This window comes from Bacillus rossius, chromosome 16 (assembly GCF_032445375.1).
Source record: "Bacillus rossius redtenbacheri isolate Brsri chromosome 16, Brsri_v3, whole genome shotgun sequence".
NCBI lineage: Eukaryota > Metazoa > Arthropoda > Insecta > Phasmatodea > Bacillidae > Bacillus > Bacillus rossius.
In genome coordinates, this window is record NC_086343.1 from 12,228,814 (window position 1) to 12,251,507 (window position 22,694).

At 40.0% G+C, this 22,694-nt stretch overlaps 2 protein-coding genes across 2 annotated transcripts in view; both read right to left on the reverse strand.

Moving 5' to 3' along the window:
* Positions 1-1,002, reverse strand: part of LOC134539995 (protein singed wings 2) — a 209,951-nt gene extending 208,949 nt beyond the window's left edge. Inside the window, exon 1 of the mRNA XM_063382408.1 lies at positions 586-1,002. Within this exon, the coding sequence (XP_063238478.1) occupies positions 586-614 (29 nt within the window). The 5' untranslated portion in view covers positions 615-1,002. The remainder of the gene's footprint in view (positions 1-585) is intronic.
* Positions 644-22,694, reverse strand: part of LOC134540310 (glutamate receptor ionotropic, delta-1-like) — a 40,652-nt gene continuing 18,601 nt past the window's right edge. Inside the window, exons 9-11 of the mRNA XM_063382970.1 lie at positions 15,189-15,451; positions 10,022-10,329; positions 644-783 (exon numbers count right to left, since the gene is read on the reverse strand). Coding sequence (XP_063239040.1) covers positions 644-783; positions 10,022-10,329; positions 15,189-15,451 — 711 coding nt within the window. The remainder of the gene's footprint in view (positions 784-10,021; positions 10,330-15,188; positions 15,452-22,694) is intronic.

Sequence of the window (22,694 nt, forward strand, 5' to 3'; positions counted from 1 at the left end):
GTGATTCGCGTCCAGAAATGTAGTTGAAAACACGATTTGCGTAAAATATTCTATTGCAATATATTTTTATTTACGCTCTAAAATAAAGGGATAAATTGCTTACGTTAATGTGATTACCACACAAGCAAACTTTATCGTAAAGTTTTCTTACGAAGATAGTTTTCTGCATTATATTGGGTCTGTAATAACTGTTATGTTATAAATACGAATGATTAAAAACAGTTTTTTTTCAAATCAATTTGTGTTTATTTATTGGTTTTAAGAACCTGCTAAGCTAATTTGTATTTAAAACTCTAGCATGAACCAGAGGCGGTTCCAGTTTTGAGCCTTTTTGTGGTGGCGAAGGGGAGGGGGGGAGAAGAACCGGTGCCCTTTAGCTAATCACAAAAAATCTTCTCAGTAATGGAAGTTGGGATCTTATTTCCTAAAACATAGAACAATATTGACAAAAAAACCCGCTTCAGTATTTTACTTGCTTAGTTAAAAATATATATATATTATATTGAAATGTTACAATTTTATTAGCAATAAATCGTGATTTTAAAGACGTGACATAACATTGAACTGTCCAGGGACATAACTTACCAGAGCAACTGAGCTGTCAGCATGGTCATCGTCGACGGAGGCAAGAGCCCGTGTCACATCAGAGATATTCCTCCTTGGACGGGACGTCTTCCAGGCCCACGTGTGGCAGCGCGGTGTTCCCAGAGCCGCCGCCAGAGCGCTGCACCGCGTAGCCGCCCGGCAGGAAGGGCAGGACCCGACTGGTCCGCGGGCCCGGCGCTGGAGAAGGGGTGAATAAATAAGTACCGCGCGCAGTTAGTTCGCGGGAACGCCGCGAGAGCGCAGCGCTGTGCTCTCGGGTGTGCGCGCGCAGATCTCCCCGTCGAGCGCGTGAAACCTTAAGATTCATTGACCTCTAGTCAGACGCCTGAATAATCCACATTTGTGCACCGTCGGTTTTTTTTTATTTTTCTGTTGTGAAAGTAAACAGGTAGGTTAGCTTACGTCTGTAACAAAAATAGCAATTCTCGAAAATAAATAAAAATAATATGGGTAAGTTAAGGTGATCGTAACTATCATTAAAAATAGTTTGAGTTATGTCAGCGACATTTAAAAAAATTCTTAAACGGTTAAAATTTATTAATTCTAGAAAAATTATTATTTTTTTTATATTCCGACAGTGAAGTTACTCGAGCAATCGGAGGACTTTGGATAGTACGTTCGAGACTGATCGCAGTCGTTTAGCAAACTGTGGAGCACAACCAGTTTGATATGTTTTTTTCCTTCCTTTCTTTTGCTGTCTCACGTCCGACGAAATCTCCTCTACATGACTTGACGCGCTTCTGAAATGATGCGGGGGGAAGGGGGAGAATAAATAGAGACTCGATTAGCCCCCCACACACCTGCTGATTCAGTTCGGTGTGTGAACTTGAACCTGAACTCCCGAGAAACGTCTGTCCTCTACGCGATGCAAGATGGTTTGTTTTGTTGAACCGTGTACCGGCCGAACGGTTACCGAGTCTTTCGGTTGACGCAAGTTCTTCAGCGGGGCCTGTCACTTAGACATGAAACGAGTGACGTGTTAGTCATTTATTCCCCCCCCCCCCCCTAAACTAGCTAAAAACAAAGTGTATTTTGTTTGGGAGGGGTCTGGGGTTTCAGCAATGCAGAAAGTGCCTCATGCATCATGTGCTTTGTCCAGAGATTGGGATTGTTAATAAGCACAGGGGAATCAATTCTACCGTCTCCAGTGGCGTAGCCAGGATTTGTGTATGGGGGGTGTTAAGAAGCATGCCCCCCCCCCCTTCCGTATTAAAGCGGGCCCCGGGAAAATTTGGATTTTAAGGTGTAAAATAGTGCTATTTTAGCAGTTTTCGGTACTTAAATTTAAATATTGTAATGGTAAAATTTTTATTAATTTTAATATGAAATTTGTTTGAGTGATAAATAAGAATTTAATTAAAGATTTGGTGCTAAGGGGGGGGGGGGTTGAACCCCTACCCCCCCCCCCCCCCCCCGGCTACGCCCCTGACCGTCTCCGTGGTTCAAAAGCATTGTATTTTGATTTTGTCATTTCTTAAACCCGTTAATACTTAATACAAAACTGGCTGCTTACGACTGTCAACTCCAGTATTTTTTTTTTGCACAGCATTCTCTCCGATTACCGAAACTCTACTCTAAGCCATACTCGATTGTTACAGGTCCAGATGGATAGCCCAGTAAATTAAATGCAGTTTCATTTACTAAAGAATAATTGCATTTTTTAAAGTGAAACTCCTGTGCTGCGGGGGGCTACAATTTCCAAGCGTTACGTAAATTCCAATCTCAAGAGGGAAATAGTTAGGTATGTGGTGGGGGAACCGGCAGAGGAGGAGACGGAAGGGGAGGAGACGGAAGGGGAGAGGCTAAATGACGCATCATACTTGCGCACTTGCATGCTTGCACATTTGCATACTTACACACAGGGGCGCAACAACAGGGGGGGGGGGGGGCAAGGGTATTTTGCCCCCCCCCCCCTCTGAAACCTTGAAGTGGGGGCAAACGGGGGCAAAGAAAGTGCTGTGTAATCAATTTTTTGATAATAAAACTGCTTAAATAGCACCATTTTCCACCTTGAAATACAAATTTTCCCGGGGAGAACCCCCGAACCCCCTGCTTCAATAGGAGGGGGGATCGATGATTCTTTATAAAAAGGTATATTACCCCCCCCCCCTTTGGAAATTTAGTTGTTGCGCCCCTGCACTTGCATACTTTCACACTAGCATAGGTACTTCTGCAATAGCATAATTTAGCATTCGCATACTTGCATATCTCAGCCAAAAAAGAGAGTTATGTTTCCTATACCTAATAATATAATAAGCAAGAAGTTTCACTTCTTTCACGTGTGGACTCCATGCACACATTTTTTTTCTCCCAACTTAAAACAAATTAAATGTCTGCCTACAAATTATTCAACCTTCGTAAAACCACATCTTACTCTCCCCCACTGGAGCGTCTGTTCTCGTCTCTCTCCACGCACATTAAGTCTCAACAAGCTGCCTCACACTACTCGCTGTCCGCCGCACACACAACACCGTCCCGGATTCTTCGGTCCCCGATGCTCCGTTCTTCGCACACGAAGCCCGTCGCTTTGTCTCCCGCTATCGCTCTGCCAAGGAGGTCACTCACCTTCTTCACTTCACTGCCCTAGAAGGTCATCCTTCCCGTTTATATACCTCTCAGTCCAGCATTGTCGGATCCATAGGAAGGGGGGGTGGGGGGTATAGCGACATGCGCCCCCCCCCCTCCCCGAACCCTGAATAATTTCTGATTTTCCTAATCATAGTTTTCCAAAATTACTTAAGTATTATTTTACTGCAGTGCTGTAAATAATAGGACGTTTTTGAACCAGAAATAAAATGCACACGAATAAATAAGAACTAAAAAAATTATTATTCAGCTTCCAACCATCTGTTAAATAGAGCAGCAAGCTAATTATACCATACTAAACTTACTGTTCGGTATTTAAATTTCAAATAAACTAAAATTTATTAGAAAAAAAAATATTTTGCCCCTCCCTGAGCCTCATTCTGGATCCGCCCTTGCAGTCCAGCTATGGAAAGGTCTCGTACCTACCCCTTAGAAGTGTCGCGTCAGAAGAATCCCCGACTTAACACTCGAAGCTGCGAGAACAACGGCGTCCTAGTTTAGCCATTTCACGCAGACTGGGATCAGATAACGTGCCGAACCCGATATATATATATATAGGCACCGCTACTAATCGGATTACCATGCAGCGATAACAGGAGAGCATTGTGCCCTTCCGGAAGGCTAGCCGCGCCGTCTTTCCGGCCAGCCTCGTCGCTAGAGTCCTCGTAACAATATCGAAGTAATTCTAAATCGACTCAAAACCATCTGGATACCGTATTTGTGTTCTTCAAACAAAATACGTGCCGTCCGGTTTACAACACATCGCTTATCAACTACACACACCGCACGAGAACATCACCTGCTATCAGTGTCACGTGTCCTAATTTGCCTGAAGAATATATTTATATGTACTTGCAGTCGGAAGTGACATCACGAGGGCTGTCCAAACTGGAAGTGAAAGGTGCACTGTTAGAAATTTTCACCTGAAATTAAGAACGACAGTTACAAATTAGCCAGGATTTTTTTTGTAAATTTACGATTATTTTCAAAAGTTTACGTGTGTTGAGTTCATTCTGAACATAAATCAACTTTAATAATATTAATAGGTATACTAACCAAACCTTCGAAAAATCATTTTAGTCTACAGTAACAACCTTATTTTTTTCTTCCGCGAATGTGTTTGCCTTGTTTACAACGGAATGCAAAACTCGGAAGATGGAAATCGGAAACCGGACGTAGTTTCTACGAAGGTCCAGTTATTTGAAATTACGAAGAGGAAGAACTCTTCGTTTATTTGAGGTTGATGCTTCTTTTAAATAACACAAATTTACTGTAACAGTTTACGGGGATGCGAGTAAACGAATCCGTCTACACTTCGCGTGCTTACAGGTAAAGAAATGTCACCATTTTGAAAATATTTTTGCAGGTTACGTTTTACCTAACACTTTGGGAACTAAAAAGCAACTCTAAAAATAATTTTCACTTTATTATTTACCACTATTAACATATTAAAAGAACAACACATTTTTAACATGTCTATAATGAATTTTCAACACATGTATACATGCACAAATAACGATTGTAACTTTTAATACAAGAGTAGAAACTTGAAAAGATTTTAATAAACTCGAGTGTAAAAGTTTAGTATTTCGGCTAGTGTTAAATTTATTTCACCGGAAAAAAATTATTACAACCTGGCTTATAAGATTTTTAGACATCAAATATACACGTCCGAATCCGAAGTGCCCTAGTGCACCACAAGGGGCAAGTTACGTATGCGGAGTCGCAAGCACGTAACAGAGTTCTTAAATGCGGTCACGGGCTCCGAAAACCATAACCCAGCGAAGGAAGTCATAAAATATTCGAGGTCGGAAGCGAAGTTTACAGGGCATCCTCGTGGCCACAAGTGACAGGATCTTACAAAAAAAAAACTGTCTTTTCCGTTCCTTGCACGAATCGAGCAGGGCGTGATCACGTCTATATGATTACATGGTAAATGTGTGAAGCAGATTTTTTCCTTCAGCTAATTGTTGCGCCATATAGATCAGATGCCGAAAACATTGGTTGAAGTGTTGTGTTTGTATTGTTTTCAACGATTTTTAATATATATATATATATATAAAAGACTGTTTTTAACGACGGAGATCAGCCGTTATATCCATCAGTGACTTTAAATACTTCACGGGATGGCGTCTCCTGACAATTCCCATCTCCATGGATTTAAGAAATGTTGTTCCGGTACCTTATGCGCGCGTGAATACAGGAAGTGAGAAATCCTATGAATTGTACTTGTACTGCGTAAGTGTAACATTGTGTAAATTGCAGTGGTTTTGCTCGAATATTTGTACTCATCTGTCAGGAAAAGTAACAAACTATTATCTAAACCTGCAACGTTTTACTTTGTCCCATAAAATAAACTTACAGTGTCTGCTAATTATTATGCTAACCAAAATTAATTGAAATGTTGTTAACTCAGTGACTAGCGAAAACCAGACACGATTTATTTTGGAAAACTAGGTCACTTAGTATGTAAAATAAATTTAAAACTATGCTTCTCAATCCATTGTGTTCTCAAAGTTATTTTTAAAAATAGTCCAGTATAGCCCTTATCGTTGTCCGATTTCCGTACCTAAAACGTGCCATTAAGCGCTGGATTTACATTTAACTAAACATGGAGCTTGTTATGTTATATTTGCTGCTTTAACTTCATGTCAGTCGTTTAGGAAACACCTGACTACCAACGTTAATTGCATTTAAATAATTCTTGTGTATGTGTGGCTTTATATTTTAATGCACCTTTAATCGATTATTTATTATAAATGTAAATACAATTTGCATTGTACTTCCACTTTAGAATGTATATTATAACCTTCAAAACCTAATATATATTATATGATTTGTTTAATGTAAGTGTGAAGTTCTCTTTCCATGATAATTGATTGTATTAGGTGACGAAAAACAAAATTAAGTTAAAAATAATTACTATTATTACTATTCGATTGTCAGCATTCATAGTGTACAAACAATGCAGAACATATAACTTACAATGTTAAACTTTCCATTTAAGCCACTTTTGCCCTTTTTTGGAGTAATAGCAACTTATACCATAGAATAAACTGTTTTTATTATTTCCCGCTCTCCGCTATGAATCACTTTACCGCGCCTCTGCGAGCTGCCACCTTCGTCTTCCATTTTCGGGTATACACTGAAGGGCGATATTTTCCTAACAGCCACTACACGGCTCTCGGCTACATGTCGCCTGCTTACCCCCTCTTCTTTCTTTGGTCCCGCTGTCCCCGCCCCCTCGCGCTGAGAGACGCTAAGATAACTGCCGGGCACAGTACAGTTTTCACTGCCTTCACTTTCCGTTACCTACACATTTTCATTGCCCGCTTTTCGATACCCTTAGATGACGTCATTGCATCGACTTACCCTAGCTGCTAAAACAAAACGTCTCCCTTCAAAACTCATGTAAACATTATGCGTTGTCATAGGTTTTGTGAGTAAATAATGGCATGATACATTATACGTACAAAATCACCATGTTCACAATAATGCGGAATTATGCTTTCACATTGTGTTGTTCGACACGTTATTTTTATTCCAGCTTGCACGGTTGCACTACTTGGCTCCGTGCTTGGCCCGGATATGGCGGTAAAACATGCTCGCGGGTGGAACATTTTTTATCCTCTCTACTGAAGTGGAAACACGAAAGTGCGTGTGTTGCCAACAGATAGTGCCTAACGTTTTTATTCTACAATTGACCTCTAAACGCAGTTTTGTGACGAATCCTGGGACAAATACTAACGGCGGTAGACAATCTTTAATACTAAGGGTTAGAGACATTTCGAACTGCTTGTCTGGACTAAAGATTAGCCGATTTTTGGACAAAACGTTGTCAAGCGCTTTGAGCAAATTCGCAAATCAGTATTTGTCACTTATGCACATAAATCAGTGTTCTATTTTATTAAATCGACCAGTTTGTGTTAAAGCCAATAACAAACGTGCCAGTGAGTGGTTTTTGTTTTGGCCAGAACAGTTGTCAGAGAAAATCCTTATCTCCTTAATTTCTGTAGGAACCGTGTTCAAATAATCCGTTAAAAGTGAGCACACTTCATTTGGGCCTTTGTTGGCAGTACCCTCATGATAAAGGTATAACATAGCACTATGTTCCTTTATGTTATGTATGCAACAAACATTGACTGTTAACTGCCTCATATAGAAAGTCTCTTGAACTGGGATTCGTGGCAATTGAATATTTTGCATATAATCCATACAGATGGACAGAACGTGTGGTTCAGTTTTGCAGTCTCGTTCTTTTTTAAGTTCATTATAAAACTTCTTTGCCCTCCTTCTGTGAATCATTAGTTCCGCTGCCGCACACCTCTTGGCTGCTTCATTTATGTGAGGGCTTTTAATTTTAAGTTTTAACTCCTCACAAGTACAGCAGCAATCAACCTGGGGTCTGCCAAATGATAGAGAAAAGTTTTCATTGAAAAACTTAATGAAAAACTGATAACTGCAGTTAATGTCAGGATTTTTATCTTTGAATAGATTATACATGGACTTTACAGACAGTCTGGCATCGAGATATGATTTTGTTTTACCAGTGTATTTTGTGCATTTAACTGGAAAGCTAAGAATGTGGTTTCTGATTTTTTCCCGAACTTCAGGTGGAAGTGTGTTAGCACTTGATGTTTTCCCTCTTTCATCAACGGGACTTTTGCCCTATAAAGCAAGTTTTCTAATCCTCTTCACTCGTTTATCAGTAATAGCAAACAATGATAAGAAAACTTTGTAACATACCTCTCTCTTTACATGGCCTATAATAACATAGTATTTGTAAACTTTGTCAACAATTCTTGCCCCCTCTTTCTTCCGAGGTCGACGGCGATCAACATCATGTATATCAATCAGAGATTGAATAAATGTGTCTTGTTGATTTTTTGTAGGCAAATCATGCAAACGTCTTAGCACATCAATAGCTTCATCATCTGAGATCTTCTCAAAACACTTCATTCTCTGACATCTGAAAACAAAACGATAAATATTTTTGTGATTGTTGGAAAATAAAGGAAATATATATAGTGCATTGAGAGATTTAGGCCTACTAAAACTAATTCTCTTGATATCAGAAATACATAAGTAAGTGCCTAATATTGTAATGTATATAACAAATACAAGCTTTAGATAACATTGGTAGTTATAGACCTACCTGCATGGAGGTCCTGTTGTTCTGGCTGGAATCAAATTGCCTTTGGAGGTTAGGTATTCCTCCCCTTTACATCTTGCAGTTTTTCTTATATTTATTTTCCAAGAAGATGGTGTACTTTTCCTCTTTATACCTCTTTCTTCTACATTGTCTGTGCCTTCACTTTCTGATGACATTATTTAACAATATCTTTGTATAAAACTTACTAATTTACCATCATTTAACAAACAAACTGCATATTCAACATTCTTTTGTTATAAACATTTTGAATAACAGGTTAGGAAACATAATGTCACAGAATATTTCAATAGTGCGCCGCTACAACAAAAATTCCCAAACTTTATTCCATGCAAAAGGGGCTTCAGTCCAGGACTGAAGCCCTTGCTGCATGGAACAGTGAAATTAACAGTCTGTTACTACGGTAACAGTGCATTGGACTGAAGTCTTTTTGGCGTAGAAATGTGTATCTACCTTCTTAGGTAATGTTGCATATTCAAACTGGAATTGCGGAAAAAATGGACTGAAGCCCTTTTTGCATGGACCAATTCAAATGTCATCTTTACCACATATAATTAGAAAATAATTTTTTTTTCTATATTTATTTATGTTTGTCTAATTAACCATATAAGTGTTTTGCACAATAGTATAGGACATGCTAAAAATGAGCTAAACGATTATTATACAAAAATATAGACATGAAAGTTAAAAAAAAAAGTTTTACAGGTGCAAATATAACCTACAAAGGTAAAAGTAGATACAAGTACACACAGATGGTTGTAGAACAGTAATAATAGAACAAATATAGCCTTTAGAGACAAAAATGAATATACGTACATATATACAGATAAAATTATTACAGTAAAAAATTTACAAATATATTCTTTACAGTCAAAAATAGATCAAAGTATGCACAAATAAAAGTACAATAATCATAAACGTAAAATGGAGATTGTACAAGATATACTCTAATTAATCTTGCAAACATTTAAATTCTATTAAGAAAGAAAAAAGAGTGCATGTAACTCAGTACTTGTGATAGTAGTAAGTACCTATTCTCTGTCCTTTTTACCCACGGCGGAACGGAGAATGTGTATGCGTTTATGGTGAGAGGTTGTTTGTGTGTGCAAAAAAATGAATGTTTCCATTTATCTCCAAAACGGTTTGACGGATTTAGATACAGTTTTCTGTAAAAGGTTTGCGATTCATCAGCGACGGTTCTTAGATAGGTGTTGCGGTGTTAACTTGCCAGCGAGCGCTGTAATAAAAACACTTTTCTTCTAGCTTGTGTAAATGACCTGCTAAAGGGTCTGATGATAAGAGCAGAAGAACATCGTCTGAAACCGTGTGGAGGCACGTGGCTAGTAAACCATGTTTGAGCTCTTCTTTTTTTCATAAAAAATCAAATAATAAATCAAATAAAATAAATATAAATAATACTTTAATAGATAAATACTGTTTTATTATCAGTTAGAATTCAGTTTCATTGTAATTTTTACTAATTACATTTTTTTACTATTTATTCATACGCGAAAATACTAAACACTGCACTCTGTGCAGGCGAATCAGTGGGTTCACCAGCTTGCAAGGATTGCAGTGCCACCTTCCGCTGCTGTGAATATTCCTAGAACCGAGGCTGTCCCGCTGAAACACTTGGTGATAATTTCAGAACACTCTCACAGGAAGCCGGAGAGCGCTTGCTGCGTCTGGGTAGGAAGTCACGCGACGTGTGGAAGGGAGTCAGGTCGACCACGTGGCGGCGGGGGCGGCGGGGGGCGGCCCGCCCCCGGGGGCGGCGCAGGGCCAGCGCCAGCTCCAGCCCCAGCAGCGCCGCCGCCGCCGCCGCCCCCGCCGCGAGGCACTGGAACGCCGCCGCCGCCGACGGCAGGTCCACGGGAGAGGGCGTGGGCTCCGTGTGGGACGCCGGCGAGCGGAAGGCGTCGGCGAACAGCTTCTGCATCACGCCCGAGCCGCGCAGCCGCCGCAGGCTGGGCACACAGGGATGAATGAATGAACGAACGAACGAACGAACGAACGAACGAACGAACGAACGAATGATTTTTGAAATACAGTTCGACTGTACGAAAGAATGAAATGATGAATAAATAAAATGAGAGTTAAAACCTCAAGGAAATAATTCTGATAGAATGGGACAAATGAATGTAGAATGTATAAATACATAATGAAGTGTTAAAAAAGAAATAATTGATAAATGAATAAAAGAGGTCTAGAATGAATGAAAAAGGGACATAAAAAAGGAATGGATAAAATTTTGACTAATAAATGAACACAAATGAAATTAAAAGGAATAAATTAATGAACAAAAAATATGTGGAGAGATAATTAATAATGTTACGACCTATGTGGGGAGAACTGGGTTCCTAAAGGATATCCCTTTTAAGTTTTATTTTTCTTTTATTAAGTATTAATATTTACTTTATTAATAAATAATTGTAATTATAAATGTCAGATCACCAATCACTGGCACTTAAAAAATGTTGATTCGCAGGTCACTCGATGTCTGTCAAGTTCCACAGTTCGCACTCCTCACTGGAGCTAGGCTCAAGAGTGGTTCGCCCCTCACCCCGCACTTGTCCACACAGTGTCTCGCGCCACTCAGTCGCACTCTCTCGACCCGTCGCTCCGTGTCGCACTTCTCTTGAGGGGTTCTCTCACCCTCTTCGCCGATGTCGCACTTCCCTTCGCTCGCTGAACTCTCCGATCACACGGAACTCGCTCGGAACTGTCATGGCGCACCCACAAAGGCCGGCGTCACCCTTTTATACTGGTGGGTCGTCTTTCCAGAAGGATCAGGAGCTACTGAGACGTGTCGCGTCATCCCAGACCGACTCGACGCCCCAAAAGGTCCAGAAAGCGAGGTGTTTATTCACGCCACTCCGCGCGGCGGTCCGCGGAATTCCCAAGGCCGCTCAGCAATAGATAACAGCGCCGAGGAAGGATGACGCGGAGGAAGGGGGGAGGGGGAGGGGTGGTGAGGTCGAGCCCCGCTAATGCGCGCATGACTTCAGTGGCCGTGTGAGATGCCCTGGGGCCAGACTACCACTGGAGGGCCCGCTCAGGTACACGTCTCGGCTCTGCTTCCCAGTTCGCGACAATAAAATAAATGATGAATGATGGAATGAGCAAATGTATAGATAGTTTAATAATATTATAAACAGTTTAATTATTTTGAGATCACAATTTAAAAAAAAAAACCTAAGCAAACACATAGCCAGGAATGCACTACATACAACTCTGTGATCTCTGAGAAATTTGTTCACGATTAAATTCTAATGAGTTATTGAAACTCAATGAAATTCACAATGAATCATCCACCTGTTATTAGTGTTATCCGAGAGCATTATAAAAAAAATATATAAGTACATGAAAGGCGATGAGATAAGAACGTAACACTGACAAGTACTCTAGAAACTTCCCCCTCCTTTTTTTGCTACGTTTACCACTTGCGAAAAAAAATTTGTTTTAATCCCCACTGCGGGGTTTGAACTCAGGTCACCTAAGAGAAAGAAAAGTGATTTGACCACGGAGGATATCGTGGCTCCTTGATTCATTTAAGGGATAGACACATGCTAGTCTACTATGAGGTACAGTCAGGGGCTTGAGCAGGGGTGGAAAAGGGAGTGGAGATATATTTTCCCCCTCCCCCTGTAACCTAACAAAAATCTATAAACATCTATCATTCCCACCAACAAAAGGAAAGAAATGGAAAGCAAACAACGGGCAAAGACGTTCTATCCCCGCTTCCCAAACAGAAAGAATTTTTTTCATACGATCCTGGTTATAGCCTTTGCGTTGGGGCACTTCACATTTATTTATCTGTACCTCGGAGGCATAAGACACTATGTCCACTTGTATTTGGGCAAAATGCACTATTAACAATATACTTAACCCCCGTATGACATTCTTTCTAGTGGCAGACAACAATAAGATCTACGATATGTTCAAAATTCACGTATTTTGGGTTAGAAAATATTTGAGTTTAAAATTTTTTAAACTGCTTTCTTGATAAATGTAGTTTTTGTGACACAGTGTCTTTTGACTCCGAGGTACTGATACAGCTACATATGCAACAATGACGCTCGGTCTCACAAGCCGATTACTTTTTATTTGGATATTTCCCTGTAATTATTTTCTCTGTATTTCTCTTGCATTTGTTTCGGGTCAGAAATTTTCTCTACATATATTTACTAAACATTATCTTTGAGCTGTGAGAAGTCACTAATTATTATGAACATATGCACAATGTTTCAACCCTACCAGATAATATTCAATAAATATCTGTTGAAAAAATTTGAGAAGCATAAAATTCACAAGACGTACAGGAATAAATAAATAAGAAAATTCTTGAAATAACAACAGTTATGGCAAGAAAATGAAATAAACAATTCAGCACACTTAATGAATCCTTAATAGGTAAAATAGTTGGTTGATGGTACCAATGTTTACCACTGTGGAAAAATTAATTTATAACCGACAAAACTGCACAAAGTTTTCTACCACTTCAACATGGCTCAACCTCGAAGCCAAAATGTTTTTTTTTGTCTCATGACATTATTTACATCAGCTGAATTTGATATTTTTGTTTGCAGCCTGCACCCATCGTTGATCCACGTCCATTACTTTGACTACAAAGGCGTATCCTGAAGGGCATAGGGTGAAGGTCATGGGGGGTACACACAGTTAAACCTATCCCTAGAAGAGTAAAAGATTCACTGGATGAAATTACTTCTAAAGTAAATTTTTGGGCTACTTTTTATTTTAATCACAGAGAACTATTGATAATTATTAACACACATTTTTAGCTTCACTTGTAACTGACGAACTATGTAAACAAATCTTGGATGTCGATTTTAACCTACTTCTAACTGACATGTCGATTTGAATCTTTGCAAGTGCATGTAATCGGAAGAAAATACAATTTGGTACCAAACTGATCTGATGAGCCAGGAGCAGTGGAACTCTTCAATGGCTACTGGTAATCTCCTTTTGAACTTTTTTAGTTCGCTAATAACAATATCACGTAATTTAAAATTATAATTCATTAACTTTTTATTGTGTAAGCCAATAAAAACATTTTTTTTCATTTTTTAAACTATAATAATTTTTAATAACTTAGTCTGGATCTGATATCCAGACAACGTAATTAGTACGTTATTATTAGATCAATCAAGCTCAATAATGAGGAATCGATGAACTATCATTCTGTTGTATAATTTAGTGTTAGCTTAACCTATTTTTATATTAAATTTATAAAGTTGTAATAGGGAACTTCTACGGCTGAATAATCGTATTTATTAGTTAAACAATCTTTTTTTTTTTTCAAGAGAGATTCACTGGTATACAGATTTTATTAAGGGAGGGGGTGTTTTAGACTGATGTCAATCTGGTAGCAATCAGTAGACCGCAAGTCATTTGACCAAAATGTCGGAGAAACAACTGTCCATCAAATTAAATTTTTGTTTAAATGACTGTCTCTCAACTACCTGTTGCTGGAAATAGTTAAGACATTTTTCCAGTAAGATGAATATTTGCGTTGTCTGTCAAATGACTTTGAGCCAAACAAATGTTGGTCAAATGACTATTTGGTTAAATGACTGTCGGTCTACTGATCTGCCTCAGTGAATCCTTTATCCGCAAGAGTATATATTTTTTTTGCAAAATAATCTGATCGCTCATTACACTGCAATAAGGTATGGCTGCAATAGCGATTGGTCCCTTGTAATTGATTGTCCTATTTGGCGGAGTCATCCAGGACACTATGATTGGTGTGATGACAGTGTACATGCACTATAATAAACACAGCCAACCACGTAACACAGACAGTGGTACAAATTTTAACTGCAAACATGTATACCTCTTTATTGTTTTGATGATTGGATCACAATTGTTTGGACAATCCCCTCTACGACTGTGGACCAGTCAACAATCTATCAGCTAGCAATACCGTGACCTATTCAAAAGAAAAGAAAAGAAAGGAGTTTTCTACACTAAGGAATCAGCCAATAGGGAAGCATGTGTGCGTAAAGTAAACACACAACTGTAAATTATAGATTGACTTCAAATGAAAAGGGGCTGGGAAAAAAAATTTCAGTATCAACTACCACTAGGATAAACTCAACTATCTTCTACGTACTTGGTACAAACTAAGTCAAACTACAAACTGCTCATTGGCTTCCGAGGGATTCTTGTGACTCGATACTTGTTTTGTTTGAGGGTTTTCCATTGGCTCATATACCTTCAGGTAAACCATGGGCGTCGCAACCATGGGGGACGGGGGGGACACGTCCCCCCCCAATAATCAAAGTCTTCAATTTCGTCCCCTCCAATAATATATTTAGTTTCGTAGTTATATTAAAAACATGATTTCTGTTATATAACCCATATGTTGTGCATGGTGCATTTAGTCCAATCGTGGTAATCTGAGCACTGTGTTTTTACAAAATTTGTTCTCTGAAAATATTTTTTAATAAAAAATAAATCATATATCGCAACCAACTATAATTAGAATATTTAGGAAAGAAAAATTCCTAAAAAAAAACACCTTTTTGCAACTGCAAACCTCAAATTTTTCCCGAGGGGAGGAACCCCGGACTCCCCGTTTTTTTTTTTTTTTTTTCCCCGGGGGATGGATATTCCTCAACAACTAAATCAATTGCAGTCCCCCCCAAAATATATATACTTGCGACGCCCATGGGTGAACTGAGGTCCAAACACTGAAACATCATGAAAGCAAACGAGTTTTGGTTCCAGCCTATCTTGAAATGAGAACGCGAATGTTTCCGAGAGATTGCCGGGTGGGTCTCCCGGCACGGCCGTGGTCACTCACTAGTGGTCGAGGACGCGGGCGTAGGGCCGCCCCGGGGCGAGCGCGAGGTGGCCGTCGCCCTGCATGAAGGGCTCCGGCACCTGCGCCACGCTGCAGTTGAGCCGCGTGGCCGCGTGGCGCGCCAGCTTCGCGGCCGTCACGAAGGCGTAGCGGGCGTCCGAGCACAGCCGCCGCAAGCCCTCGAGGTCTGTGACCGGGTGGCTGCGCGCGTCGTGCGACACCCGCGTCGCGAACGCCTGCCTCATGGGCCCGCCGTCTGCGTGCTGCGCACACACACGTACCCTGCCGTCTCGGACTCAGTCCGTCGGGGTGAAAAAAACCCCGGGACGCGATCTCGACACAGCACTTACACGTGGATATCTACCCAAGCTGGGTTCACAAATGAGTCGTGTACTTCCAGAACTGGCCATCTCCCACTGGAAAAGTTTTTTGCGAGAAATCGAGGAAAACCGTTTACTCAATTCCATGATGTGGCATTCAAGACGGTTTATTAAATGAATATGGCCGCTTTTGTAATCAACCCGCTCCTTATTCACTGTGGGTTACCATGGAATTTGATTTTCCAGAACAAAAAAAAAATTTTTTTTTGTGGAGATGGCCGGTTTCGGAAATACACGACTGAAATGAAAAATAAAAAAGTTATAGTAACATTGGGCAGTGTATAAAAGATTTTTCCCCGCGATATTTTTGGACCTAATGATTCACGACAGAGCCCAGGACGATAGTACGCACGGGAGAGAAGTCTCCAGCCAGAGGGAAATTAATACATTTCACTTCTGTCATGGACGCATGGCGCAACAACTTATAGAGAGAAGATTAGGATGCCATTTTGGCAGGACTTGAGAACTGTTTGTGTTTGTCAGTCATATTATGGCATGCAGTTGACGAGATATTACTATGCTCAGGTAACTCCTGCTTCAAAAATAAATTTAATGCAATGACTTAAAAAATGTTATTAGCAATAAATGTACCCTAAATGCAAAAAAAAAAAAAAAAATTTCGTCGTTAGAATACTCAAATTAATTTTTATGTAAAAATGTAGAAATAACTGTGAAAGCCTACTTTCTTCAGTAATTATGTGACATCGTCCGGACCTACGGCCCCTCTTAAGTCCGGTATGCCACCGCCCAAACACCATCCACCCTCTATTCAAACCTCCCGCCTACCCGTGCGTACGTGTGCGTGCGTGTGTGCTCGCCCGGCAAGAGGGCGCTGTCGGGCCAGTGCGCCGCACCCCTAAAAACATAAGTATATATAATTGAACAGGTGAGTGGAAAAAGGTTAATATTCCATATATACATGTTTTGAGAAAAATAGTAAAAACTGATTTGTACGAAAACTACAGTTTGGATCAAAAACTTCACAATTGAGCAATTGTAGGTGTAGTAGTATACAGAAAAAGTACACAATTTCCGAGTCCATAGTCAAAGTAATTAAAGAAATACGAATAATTGAAAGTGCCGGAATGTTATCCTTTTTACACTAATCAGCAAACAGTAAAAAAAAGTAATAATAAATAATGTTTGCAACCCAAAAGCATAATAATTAATGCATTAAAGACAAGATATTAATGCACTAAACATAATAAATTTATTTTTGCACACATTTGAGGCAATTAATAGTCATATATAATATTTTGACAGCTGTGATGCATCAAGAAAAACTTTCTTCAAGGCAAAATAATATTTTATTATAATGTATTACAATTAACAAAATACTGGCACACATAATAAAGAGAAATGAACACTATTTGACAAAGATAATGCACCTGGAAACTATTTAAGGCAAAATAGCATTGCACGAAACGATATACTTTGATATTTTGTACACACTATGGCTGAAAAGTAATACTTTTAAAACAAACATGCACACTTCTTTATTACATGCAAAAAGGTATTGCACTGAACAGAACTTACGTATACACACTTTAGCCAAAAAGTAATAATAATGTTACGATTTTCCTGCGGGTTCGTAAAGGATAGCCCAATTAATAGATTTTATTTCACACACACAGTTTTATTTATTACCACTACTTGTCACTTACAAATAATCTTCTAAATTGGCAAATAATTAATTACACTTAAATAAATGTCAATTCCCCAGTTACTCGTTCCGCACACCTCTCTGGACCGCACCTCTGGCGCAACTCTCGCCGCAGCACCCCTCGTGGGTCTCCGCCGCGGGACTCCGTCGCCGCCACACTCCGCCGCTGCCCGACGCACTTCCCCTTCGTCGACGATCCCACTCGACGCCTCGCTCGCAACTTCGTTCGGGACTCCGCCACGCCCACGACTCTATCGCCCGGAAACTCCACCGCGGGAAAACTCCCGATTCCACTGAACTCTCTCACTCCCTGCCCTGGAACCTTCGTCCAAGGACTTCGCCACTCTGCCGCACCCGCGGCACTATCGCCCGGAAACTCCGCTGCGGGAGAACTCCCCACTGAACTCCTCTCGAAGGTCGGCCCAACCTCCTTATATAGCCCTTGGGTTCCCGTCCAGAACAATCGGGCATGTCTCCGAGATATCGCGCGACCTTCGCCTTCGAAATGCCCAGAAACGCGTCGTGAGTCCTCGAAGGACGCGGCGGCTGCTCAAAGAACGCGATAAACGCAACAAGCATCGGGTTCCCACAAAACGCGCCGATAAACATGTCTGAATCCTTTTATTCCGCAGTGCGGCCTCTTTTAAGTAACTCGATCTGAGGCAGGTGCGCGCTGCGACGGTCAGGATGTTGCGAGACAGTATGACACGAGATACCAGGGAGAGGATGCGGGTGGATGGGGGGCGCAGACAGGCCGAACGAGTGCGGGGATGCCAAGCACTGCAGCCAAGCGCGATCGTAACAATAATATTAAACAGAACACAATATGAAACAGCATACTATATTAAACAGCACACATGCAAAACTCTAACAGAAAGTATTACTGCACAGAACAAAAAGGTTTGGAATTTGTACACAGTCTTCCAATAACCAGTTTGCAACTGTATCACTCATCATCACTATTTCCTAAGTTTGAAGTCGGCCACTGAAGAATCTCATCATAAAACGGCCTATAGGTGTCAGGTACATAATGTGTGACTTTGGAGATATCCTGCAGCTTCTTCAGATTGATAGGAAGTTTCCCAACATAGGCTTTTTCATTGGGTAGTAGCACATTGTCTTGTTTCTTCAGTTTGAATGTGTTCTAAACCAGTCCATCAATGTATTCAGAAGCTGTCACATGGCCATTTAACTCGCTTTTGTACACAAGATGTCTGCATGTACTTATGTTGAAGGTAAGATCATGCTTGTGGATGTCCTTTGGAGTTTTCTTAAAGTACTGTGGCCACCAGTCTTTGAAGTTCAGTATGTGGTTTCTTTCAACAGTTTTCACTAAAAAAGGAGGATTACGCTTTCTTGCACCTAGAATAATCTGTTCATACTGGTTTGGTGAATAAATACGATCCTCTTTGCGAACAGCTCGTTTGATGACTGAAAAGTTTGTCACATGGCAAGAAACTATGTCCTCGAATAGGATAGTACTGGTTGATGACTTTGAATCTTCCAGTCATGGTCAGTACCAATAACAGCCGGGTTAGTGTGTGATTACGATTTTGTCCGGCGCATGCATCACTAAATATGTGAAGTTCTTTCACTTCCTCAGGAATTCCGTCTACGAAGTCGAGGACACAGCTGCATACCTCATTAGGGCCTCTTTTTTGCTACCCCTTCTGTGTATTTGTAGAATACTGATGATTCATTTCCGATATCATGAACATTGAAGACAAAGAACCACAGTTTGCGCAAATAAAACATTTCCTGAACAGGCATAAAAGGAAGCGGAAGATTCTGCATAAAGTCGAAAACAATACCCATGACATCATTTCTGTTTTTACAGATCTTGGTGACATCCTGAAGTTTCTTGTAAAACTTACTAGAACGTCGTTTGTGAATAAGTAGCTCAGCAAATGCAACTCGTTTTGCTACTTCGTTGAGAGTTGAAGATTTAATCTTTGAATTTAAATCTTCACAGGTCGAGCATACATAAACTTGAGGCGTACCAAACCTATAACCATAGTTTTCTTTGAAATGTTTTAAATAATACTCATATTTTACAGTTCCTTTTAGTGAAGGATGAGGCTCTATGAAAATATCATGCATTTTTTGAACAGTCAAACCCGATTACAAACATGTGACAGGAACGGAAGTGTAGTGAGACTCATGTTTAGGAAAAGAGGAAATATGCCCATCTGTCATGACTATAGTGGTTGTTTCCAGTGTATTACCACGGTTTTGGTGCTGTCCTCTTAAGTCAATAGGTAGCTGATTTCTCTCGAGAAGCTTGTTTAGACGTTGTACGACCTTATTTGAGATGACATGCAAACTTAGGTAGGCCTTAGGACAAACGTCAACCCGTGTAGTTCCTTTCATTGCAAAGTACTTAAAGGATGATGTGTTTTGTTTGGAGTTTTCTGACAATGGACGATGTCTACCAACATCGTATCTCTTCATCAATCCTAAAAGGTACGTGTCTTGTTCATTTTTGGGACGTCCGCTATAAACAGTCGTTATTATGTTGTTTTTTTCTTCAACACTGAAGCCAACCATACATTGCTTACGGCAACCACAGTCTGGGCCTGTCATTTTAGCCTCCACTAACAAACCTTCACTCGTTACAAACTCTTCACCCTTTCGTCTTGTTATTTTCTGTTTTTCTTTTGAATGCATTTATTTGTTTACCTTACCTCGTTTTCTTTTAGGCTCGAGACATTCTTCCTCTGAATCTGACATTTCGCACAGTATCCACAAAATATTACTGTATTAACTTACGAACTGTATCAAAGCTGGCAATAAAGGTCACAACACTAACCTAACCTCTAAACAAAACAACATACCTCCATGTACACAACACACAAAACAATAGATAAACCGATGTAGGTACAGACATAAAGGTCATAAAATTCATGGATGAAATGTATACACCAGCATTGCAAGTAGCATAAAGCAATGCAATTAATTTTTTACAAATTGTACAAATCTTTCATATTGTAACATTGTTTTCTGTACACAATCAAACACAACCTGTATTTTGAAAGCAGAGTGCCATATTTTACCAGTTTATCATTAAACATGCACTGAAGTTGCATATATGTCTATTCTAATTTCCAGCACAATATTGGGTGGAAGAAAGATAACATTCATATTGGGTGGAAGAAGGATAACATTCCTGGAATTTTATCCTTCTTCCTCTCAATGAAATATTCAACATCATTTTCAACAATGGCCTACCACTTCAATATTATCCTTCTTACATTAAATGGATAGAGTATAAGAAATACTACAAAATGGCTATCTCAGGTTCATTTCGACATTTTGTGGAATGTTATCCTTTTTCCACTCAGCTGTTCAATTGTGTTGTTTGTTTTTATATTCCCTAAGTGCAACGTGACGGCAGATCGGCCGGGAGGGTTTTGTGTACATTTATTTTTAAATAATGTATTAAAATAACATAGCGTTTCCGGACATTCCCGAGGAAACCCGAAGCCAGACAATAACTAAATTTAAATCTTAATAATTAAAATTTGTACAATCTTTTCAATTCATTCAAAAATTGTTACATAATTTTCAATGCTTTCTGGTCATGTTAATTTAGTTTCCGTGGCACGAATTTGCTAATATCTTTTAACGGCAATTGTTTCGGCGGTAGGACGCCATGTTAGTCGAGCGAGCCATGATCTCAGCCTAGTCTTCCACCATCAACGACCGAGAGCAGATGCGTCAGCACTCCGGGAACCTCACCGCTTGTATTCTCTGCCAAGTAATTCTGTTAACTTTAATTTCATCTCAATCGCTTTCTTTTAGTCCTCGGAGCAGCTCTCGGTCGGGGGGCTGCTTTATTAATTAATTTACGGCCAGTCTCGGTCTTTTATCTTGTACTACGTAATTCAATATGTGACCACGTGGTGGCGCATCACCTATAAACCGATTCGTGCCGCGGGCATTTTTGTACTGTTTCAACCGTGTACGTGTGTGAGCGGAATTAGTGGAATAAATCAGACATGCGAATTTAACGTATTATTCTTTTATTTTCTATCTGTGTGACCACGTGGAGTGTGACGGCGTGTGGGACGCCTGAGAGCCCACTGCGTAGGTAAAAGCGTGCCCGACGCTGAGAGCGGGCAGGAATTAGGGCTAGACGTTTTCAAGGGGGAATATCACGTCTCACATGGGCGACGTCCCGCCCTGAGTTAGGAGTCTCACCGGGTCCACGTGCCGTACCACGTGGTGGCGCCCTCTAACAATCCACCGTAAAACCTACCGATCGACCCCCGCCCGCGACAAATGTTTACATTCTTTAGATTTTGTGTTTTAAAAGTTTAAGATTAAATAATTTGAAGGAGGCCCAAATAAATTCAACTCACCTACACAAAGTTACTCTCTGAAAAACTGTGTGAAGTTAAACCCAGTAGACAAGTAAACATAATGGCTTCGCACGCATAAGAAATGCCATTGTCATTAAAGGTTCATTACATAATTTTATTTTTTTCCATTCTATTGGAATTTCTCAAACAGTGTAACTCAATTTTGTAAATGGACAACTTCTTAAGAAAGCCTCGCATATTGGCCTAAATGAACATTTAAAAAAAACTCTTTAAACACATGTGTATTGCGTACTCAACACATACACTCACTAAACGTTTAGTTTTTACAAGGCAAGAACACAATTAGGATTTGCAGAGAAGGTTTAGGGGCTGTGAACTCTTCATGAAAACATTTACAGATGAGTTGTGTGTTCAAACTTCAGCATTCTCCGTGTAACGATTGGATGGTGTTTTGCTTGGGTACATGTCTACTTCAGCACACAATCATAGCCATCCAGTGTTGAAGTTTTGCAACTCAAAAAGTCTACAAGTTTGACCGTGTTGAAAGTAAAACTAAAATAATGAATGACCTGGAATGGAACAAGTACCCTTAAGCGGTATATTAAATATAAAAGGCGGAATATTAAATATAAAAGGTCCCTGATTCCTCCATACCATTTACAATACGGGCAGCCTTCTTTTCACAGACGAGAGAGCCAAACGCCCGATTGTGCATCTTTGAGTTTTTTTTTGTTCATTGTAAATAAATATGGCAGTGTTGATAAAAGGATACTAATGGTCAATTAGGTTAGGTTAGCTACATTATAAATACTTTAAAACATTGTGGACAGCTACATTAAAGATACGGAAAAAACACGAACTTCGGGTTTTGGCTCTCTCGTCGGTGAAAAGAAGGCTGCCCTTACAATACAGTGTTTAGAATTGATTATACTTAAAACGTCTGTGGAAACACACATTTTTAGCCCTCTTCAGTGTCCAATAAGTACATTTTAAAGACAAAACCACCACACAAAACTTGCGCGGACAAGTTTAACGGCTGTTCGTGGTCAGACACGTTTTAGTAAATCTAGAGCGGTTTGTGAATGGCGTGTTAACACCTGGAGTTCTGCACGCCTTTGTCGGCCCGGCCGGATGGCCACAT